This window comes from Borostomias antarcticus, assembly GCF_949987555.1.
Source record: "Borostomias antarcticus genome assembly, chromosome: 13".
NCBI lineage: Eukaryota > Metazoa > Chordata > Actinopteri > Stomiiformes > Stomiidae > Borostomias > Borostomias antarcticus.
In genome coordinates, this window is record NC_140246.1 from 21,322,484 (window position 1) to 21,330,587 (window position 8,104).

Genomic DNA, 8,104 nt, shown 5'->3' on the forward strand with positions numbered 1-8,104 from the left:
TAGTCATAATTCAGTTATAGATATCCGCAATTCACATTGTGGATATCTGCAACTGAATTGTAAATATGTGTAATGACGTTCCCCATACACATGAATGGCAAAAGTAGTTTGAATCTACTGGGCGAAATGATGTAAAATCATACGATCTAAAATTTGAGTTTTGCCTAGTCACAACTGAGTTATAGATACCTCTAACTGTCGTTTTGACTAGTCAGAATGACGTTATAGATATCTTGAATAAAATTTCTGTAATAAAATGTGATTATGACTAGTTAAAAAAAGGTTGTTGATATCTGTAATGTTAATTCCGATGATAGTCAGGTCTGGTTAATAAATGTTAAAACGGCTTGCCATACTGCACCAGTCTGCTCACCCATCAGCCCCTCTGCTCCGATACACGTCAGGAATCCGTTCACAAGAGGATGGTCGGCAATTGATAGCTTATAGGGATAAGCTATAGGGATTGTGTGTGTGTGTGTGTGTGTGTGTGTGTGTGTGTGTGTGTGTGTGTGTGTGTGTGTGAGTGGATGTGTGTATATGTGTGTGTCTTTGTGTATGTGTGTGTGTGTGTGTGTGTGTGTGTGTGTGTGTGTGTGTGTGTGTGTGTATGAGTGGATGCGTGTATGTGTGTGTGTGTGTGTCTTTGTGTATGTGTGTGTGTGTGTGTGTGTCTTTGTGTATGTGTGAGTGAGTGAGTGAGTGTGTGTGTGTGTCTTTGTGTATGTGTGTGTGTGTGTGTGTGTCTTTGTGTATGTGTGAGTGTGTGTGTGTGTGTCTTTGTGTGTGTGTGTGTGTGTTTGTGCTAATGATATTGTTGGTCAGGAGGAGCACTCAGTGATATCAAAGCCTTTGTTGCCAGGTAACAGCCGGTGCATCAATAGTGTGCTCACACTCTAATTATCCACTGATTATTAACAGAGTTAACTTTCACCCTCTTCTATCCTGTCCTCCCCTGTCTTCTCCTCTCCCCCCCTCCTCTCCTCCCCCCCTCCTCTCCTCTCCTCCCCTCCTCTCCCCTCCTCTCATTTCCTCTTCTCTCCTCCTCTCCTCCTCTACTCTCCCTCCTGTCCTCTCCGTTCTGCCCCAGCTGTTGGTGAACTGTGGTTGTGTGACCTCCGACCCCTGTGGGGAGCAGACAGAGGACAGAGCAGTGGGCTGTCAGCATGGCGACTTCCCTCAGACCCTGGCACAATCAAAGTATTGATTAGAATATCTTCAGCTCTGCAACAGATGTGTGTGTGTGTGTGTGTGTGTGTGTGTGTGTGTGTGTGTGTGTGTGTGTGCGTGCATGCGTGCGTCTCTCTCTGTGTGGGTGCGTGTGTTTGAGTGAATCATTTGGTATTTTGTGCTCTCATGGGGGAACAGGCTCATCTCAGGCCCTTCAGAACAAAGAGAACACTGACCGAAGAGACAGAGAGACAGAGATACAGAGAGACAGAGAGACAGAGAGACAGAGAGACAGAGAGACGGAGAGAGAGAGAGAGAGAGAGAGAGAGAGAGAGAGAGAGAGAGAGAGAGAGAGAGAGAGAATCAAAAGTCCAGTTTAATCTAATATAAGCGCACACAACAATACTGACATCTAGTGGCCCTTTCGACTAGCACGCCCGAGAGAGGAGGAGCCGGGAAAAGAACGAGTCAACAGCTCTTAACACGCATGCGCAAACCAACAGACGCTACAAGCTTTGCCAAGGCAACGAGCGGCGACTGTAACCGACTCTCTGCAGAAAGACACCAACAACAGCAACAACAACGGGTTGGATCGCAAGGATTACACACGCAAGACCCGCACATCAGTAGGCTAGCTAATAACTTACTTCAGGAAAAATGCCGGTCCAGTTTAAGGTAAACAAATACATGTGTTCATTCCTTTCAGTGACAAGGTTTAGCACTTGGCTATGTCTAGCGAGTTAGCCAGCTAACTTTAGTAGTTTGCACGTCAATATCACTTCCACAGCTGAAGAGACAGACGTCAACTTTATTTAGTGGTCACACAATTAACATTCTTGATCGTTTTCAACTGCCCAGCCCAGCACAACATAGCCAACGTTAGCTAAAGTTAACATTAGCTTCAGCTTTATAGGAGATGCATTGCTGCATTTACAGGATTAGCCTAATCTGGATGATACTAGCTAATTTAGCGTCTAGAGAGACAGACAGTCAGACAGACAGATACAGACAGACATGCTATTAGCGGCAGAGTCTGTTCACTGATTGAAAACTGATGGTCCCCACCTGTTGAATCAAGTTAACAGAACACCAACCAGACCTCTCTCTGATGGGATATTGGGTAGTGGACGTGTCTGCAGAGCAGGAGGTTGTGGGTTCGAAACCCACACGTTTACAAATACAAGACCTAAAGGCTTCAATGCTTCTTCTGCCCCAGGGCGTCACAGAGTACCAGCGGAGGTTCAAGGCCGGGCGGCTTGCTCGGTCCAGGAGCGCCTCTCCCCACTGTAGACCTCTATTGGCCGGACTCCGCTCTGACCAGCTGGGTGAGATGCAGCGTGTGTGTGTGTTTGTGTGTTTGTGTGTGTGTGTGTGTTATTCCAGGTTTCAATTGTGTGTGTGTTGCTTCAGGTTTCAGCATTGTCTAATGTGTGTGTGTGTGTGTGTGTGTGTGTTGCTCCAGTCATCAGCCGGGAGCCTCAGTTCCTGGCCAGGAGGAAGATCCCGTCCCAGCAGCCCCAGGTGTCCCGCTCCCTCCAGTGGGACGCCACCTCAGACCCCCCCCCTCAGAGGCGGGACGCGACCCCCTCCCCCGCGAGGCCGGCCCCAACAGCAGCCCCCGCCCTGACCCGGGTCCCCGGCAGCCCAGAGAGACCCCGAACCCCCCCGGCCCCCCGAGGCCCCCGACCCCCCGAGTCCCTGGGGACGACCTCCACCGACCCCCAGTCCCGCCCCCCCACCACGCCCCCACCCTGTGCTCTGATCGGCCAATCAAAGAGCAGCAGGCCTCCCTTGGCGGCGATGGAGGATCAGCAGTCTGCTGGGAATGGGGTCAGTTTGGCTCTCTGCTTTGTTTCCTGTTACTGTTTGGTGATGCATTTATGGTGAAATTGTTTTGAGTATTACATTGTGTGGTATTGTTTTGTGTTGTGTTGTATTGTATTGTGATGTTGTGTGCCCTTGCAACAGATATACTGAGGAGGCTTAGGAGCTCAGGGGTTGTGTTTAGGTTGTTGGAGCTGTAGTATTTAGACTGTAGTGCTTAGGGTGTGGTGTTTAGATTGTAGGGTGTAGGGTTTAGGATGTAGTGTTTAGATTGTAGGGTGTAGTGTTTAGGGTGTAGAGTGTTGGGTTTAGGGTTTTGAGTTTTAGGGTTTAGTTTGTGATGATTGTATTGGTGTGTGTGTGTGTGTGTGTGTGTGTGTGTGCGTGCATGCATGCATGCATGCGTGCGTGTGTGCGTGCGTGTTTGTGTGTGTGTGTGTTGCAGGTACAGCAGGTCCTGAGGAGGAAGGCCGGGCTGAGGTCTGCAGGTCAGAAGGTGGGGCTAAACAAGTCAGAATACTGCAGGCAGTTCCTGTGGAAGACACCGGTGGCTGGCTCCCCACTGCTCGATGCTGAACAGGTTACAGCACTCTCATAACAGCCTTATAACACCTTAGTTACACTCAGTGGCGGCTGGTGACTCAAAAAACTGAGGAGGACAGGAGGAAGAGAGGCGAACCGCCCATGGGCGCTGGGGGGCACTTTCCCTCAGTCAGTTATTATTGGAAATATCAGCTTTGAAGTGGATTTACAGTCAATTTTAGCATATGAAAAACTGAATAACACTTTCTTTACCTACATGCAGCATTTATTTATCATATTCATGATAAAATGTTACAAAACAACAATATAACATTGTAAGCAATAGTTGTTGTAATGGATTGTAGGCTACTCTTCTCTAAAGAGAGAAAATAATTGATATTGGTGAGGTGCTGGAGAGGTTAGGTGATATATGAAAAATGTTTTTGATTAGGGGACACTGAGGTGCTCTCAAACAGTTTGTTGGTAAATAGATTTGACAACTGGACAATGGAATACCTTGCACAGCAAATGCAGTATCCAACAGTTTGCTCATGGCTAGCTAGCAATGGTACAGCTATGGGATTAGCTCATTTGGGTTGCTGTCAAAGCTGCCACTCTTATGTTTCTATAGCTACAATTATCACAACAATATGAACATTCATTTGAAAGTTTTCCATCCACCCATCCATCACTGGATGAGGAATAAGCACCACAAAGCGATCAATTCTCACGCAAGCAGGAGCCAGGCTGTGGATTTCTCCGATCCGGTGTTGCGACCCAGTCTCTAGAAATGTTTTGGACGAGTTGCCAACAGTTTGCGCCTTCAGCCAATCTGCGCGCCTGCCTATGCCGTAGCCTGACGTGCACCTCGTAGCTAACGTTACCGGCTATAGCCAGCCAGTGGAACTGTCGTGTTCAGACGGCTCTAGCTCAAAAAGTATTTATGTCAGCGTAGATATTAGATGGCTAGAATCAAGACAAATAGACGAACAGTTTGATGTATAATATGTCCCATAATACTTTCGAATGTATTATATTATGGAGCTACGAACACACAAAAAGTCTCCAATGGCACAGGGAAGAGAAACACAGACATCAACGCCGACCCAATCGGCCTTCACTGTGGTAAATCTGGAATCTGGAATGTGATTGGACTAACAAAATGTCAATATCTGAATCCTGTTCAGACAGGGCCGGAGTACTGTCCTCCCTTGCGGTAATTTTTCAGTGTTTTGGCCAATCACAAATTAGCAAGAAAAAAGGCATTACATTGATTTAAGAGAAAAGAACCCGCCCTAAGGGAGGCTAGCCTCCCTTCCATAGATATCTATGGGTCCTCCAGCTGCATGTTATATATATATATATATATATATATATATATATATATATATATATATAATATATATATATATATGTCACTGTTGGAGCTTTAGAATTTCAATAATGGGTTTTTATCCATAGGGAAAACCTGCTTTATGAACAAAACTGAGATAATATTAATTATGAATGAATAAATTCATATATTTATATTTTAATCCCTCTCTTCTCTCCAAAAACTGAGGAGGACTGTCCTCCCCTGTCTCAATGGACGAGCCTCCACTGGTTACACTCCTATAAACCCTTATGACACCTTTACTACTCCTATTGGTGTTTTTTTCTCCATGTTGCCAGTAGATGGTGCTAGAGAGCTAGGACTGTCTACCTGAGGACCAGCCTGCTCACTGCAGCTCACAGCACAACCTGACTTACCGTTATCTTATACAGTTATCCGAGTATCTTATGGCGTTTAAGAGCTAACAGATCTACTTGGCATTGTGATGTGTTTCATGCTTAATATATCTTATACACAATGACTGTTGCAGATGGTGTAGAGCATGTTAAATGCTAATATAACTACAGTAGATAGAACTGGAAGATAACATGCTAATTGGGTTGTTCCAGATCAGAACATGTTATATACTAACATAAAAGTTCCAGATAGAATGTGTTATGAGCTAACATGTTAATATAGAAGATAGAACTTGTTCAAAGCTAACATGCTAGTGACAGATATAAATTGTTCAAAGCCAACATGCTAGCTTGGCTGTAGCAGATAGAACTTGTTCAAAGCTAACAGGCTAGCTCGGCTGTAGCAGATAGAACTTGTTCAAAGCTAACAGGCTAGCTTGGCTGTAGCAGATAGAACTTGTCCAAAGCTAACATGCTAGCTCGGTTGTGACAGATGCTGTACACCAGCAGCAGAACCGTCCCGCCCTTCAAGTCCAACCCTCTAGCGATGGAAAGCGAGTATCGCAGGAACTTCAAAGGTTCTCCCCCGCCAAGAGGACCCCGGTTCCTCCGCGACCCGGAACAAGGCTGTGAGGTTCCACTGTTCCAGCAGGAGAACATGTCCCCAGAGAAGGCTGCCAAGGTAACGTATCCCCTCTCTCAGTGGGTCTACTGTAAGTATGTCCTGAATGATATTAGGTCTAATGTAGGCCTAGCCTGATGGCCTGTATTTACAACACTTCTCAGCGCAGGGGTGCTGATCCTGGATTGTCTCATCGAATGGTACAACAGATCCAAGATCAGCAGAACTTCATAATCTGACATGCCTCGTCACTTCATTATTCAGTCTGAACACGCTCCCCCGTTTTCCGAGATGGCCGTCGCCGATTAGTTCATCCCCTAACCCAATCACGTTGCGCAGTTTAATTCAAAGGACGCATTCAGAGGACGCTGATTGGCCTGGTTGGAATTGCAACCAAGAGATCACTCTGGAATGAGAGCCTTTCCAGACCTGACTTGCGATTCGAAAATTCAGTATCTTGTATTGTCGGTCTTTCCACGTCGTTGTTCCGGGCTTCTCCGGTGACCCGGCGTGACCCGGTGACGGGATCTCCCAACACCACGGCGGTTCAGAGCCACGCAGGAATGTCCTCAGCAGCCGCGCCTTTTCACACAGGCAGCAGACGGACCGGTTTTGTGGTGAAGTCCGCATGTGTGTGTGTGCGCGCATGTGTACGCGGAGGGCCGGGTGTCTGGAGGGGGACGGGGGGGAGGAGGGTAACGGAGGACAGGGGGACGACAGGTCCCACGGGGACGCCGGCTTCGGTAAAAAAAAAAAAACGCTTCCGTCTCCGGCACGCCACTCACTTGTCTGTTTTTTTACGGATGACGCCAGAGCAAGAGGAAGAAGAAGAACAGGGCGGAGCCGGGGACGACGTCCAGCCCCCGACCACACCCGCCGCCTCCACCGCAGGACAGCCCCCAGCAGGAAGTGAGGTCACACTCCCCCCAGAAGGCCGGGCTTTCCCCAGGAGGGCAGAGGTGAGCTCAGAGGTCAGAGGTGGGGGGGTTACAGAGGGAGAGAGGAGGACTGGAGAGTACAGGAGGGGATATGATGGAGGAGGGAGGAGAGGAGGAGAGGGGGAAGGTATGGGGGGGAGCTCTCATGTCAAGTCATATGCCATATCTTGGTGAGGCATTGTAACAGCAGTATTTTCCAGTATAGTATTAGTAACATTAGTCATGGTCGGTACTGCTGTGGTAGGATTGTGTAGTACTACTGTAGTACTTGTGTTGTATCAGTTCTGTGACGGTATTTACCTCAGCACTGCTGGGAGTCACAGGTTTTCACATGCTCTCAGTAGACGCCTGGTTCAATGGCCAATGGCCTGGTCTTCCTCTCCTCTCCTCTCCTCTCCTCTCCTCTCCTCTCCTCTCCTCTCCTCTCCTCTCCTCTCCTCTCCTCTCCTCTCCTCTCCTCTCCTCTCCTCTCCTCTCCTCTCCTCTCCTCTCCTCTCCTCTCCTCTCCCCTCCCCTCCCCTCCCCTCCTCTCCTCCATGTCTCTCTCTCCAGGAAAGTGAAATCAGAGTACAACTCCAACTTCTGCTCTCCGCTCAACTACAGATACAAGGATGGAGCCTGGGTCAAGTCCTCCATTGCAGGAGAGGAGGTGGGCTAGGACTGGGACTGGGGCTAGGGTTAGGGGTTGGGATAAGGGCTGGGGTTGGGGTTAGGGCTGGGGTTGGGATTAGGGCTGGGGTTGGGATTAGGGCTGGGGTTAGGGGTTGAGGTTAGGGCTGGGGTTGGGATTAGGGCTGGGACGTGGCTGGGGTTAGGGGTGGGGCTGGGACAGGGGCTGGGGGCTGACATCTTGGGGCTGATGCTGGAATTTCCTCAATTCTGTCCCAACATTACTCAGCTTGTGAGTGAGCAGCGTGGGGAGACAGCGTGGGGAGACAGTGTGAGGAGACAGTGTGAGGAGACAGTATGGGGAGACAGTGTGGGGAGACAGTGTGAGGAGACAGTATGGGGAGACAGCGTGAGGAGACAGCGTGAGGAGACAGTGTGAGGAGACAGTGTGAGGAGACGGCGTGAGGAGACAGCGTGGGGAGACAGCGTGAGGAGACAGTGTGAGGAGACAGTATGGGGAGACAGCGTGAGGAGACAGCGTGAGGAGACAGTGTGAGGAGACAGTGTGAGGAGACGGCGTGAGGAGACAGCGTGGGGAGACAGCGTGAGGAGACAGTGGGTCTGTCCCAATTCAAGGGTTGCATCCTACCTAGGTCGCAGCCTACGCGGTCTACGTAGGTCGCGTCCTTCAGGC

General features: G+C 48.9%; 1 protein-coding gene across 3 annotated transcripts in view; it reads left to right on the plus strand.

The window, feature by feature from the left end:
* Positions 1-1,704: 1,704 nt before the first annotated feature.
* mdm1 (Mdm1 nuclear protein) overlaps positions 1,705-8,104 on the plus strand; it is a 23,332-nt gene continuing 16,932 nt past the window's right edge. For all 3 annotated transcript variants that reach the window (XR_014630738.1, XM_084448099.1, XM_084448100.1), the window contains exons 1-7: positions 1,705-1,842; positions 2,384-2,492; positions 2,630-2,997; positions 3,437-3,571; positions 5,735-5,923; positions 6,677-6,822; positions 7,354-7,450. Coding sequence is in view for 2 of the 3 variants with exons in the window: in XM_084448099.1 (XP_084304225.1) it covers positions 1,825-1,842; positions 2,384-2,492; positions 2,630-2,997; positions 3,437-3,571; positions 5,735-5,923; positions 6,677-6,822; positions 7,354-7,450 (1,062 nt within the window). In the remaining variant the exon portion in view is untranslated. The remainder of the gene's footprint in view (positions 1,843-2,383; positions 2,493-2,629; positions 2,998-3,436; positions 3,572-5,734; positions 5,924-6,676; positions 6,823-7,353; positions 7,451-8,104) is intronic.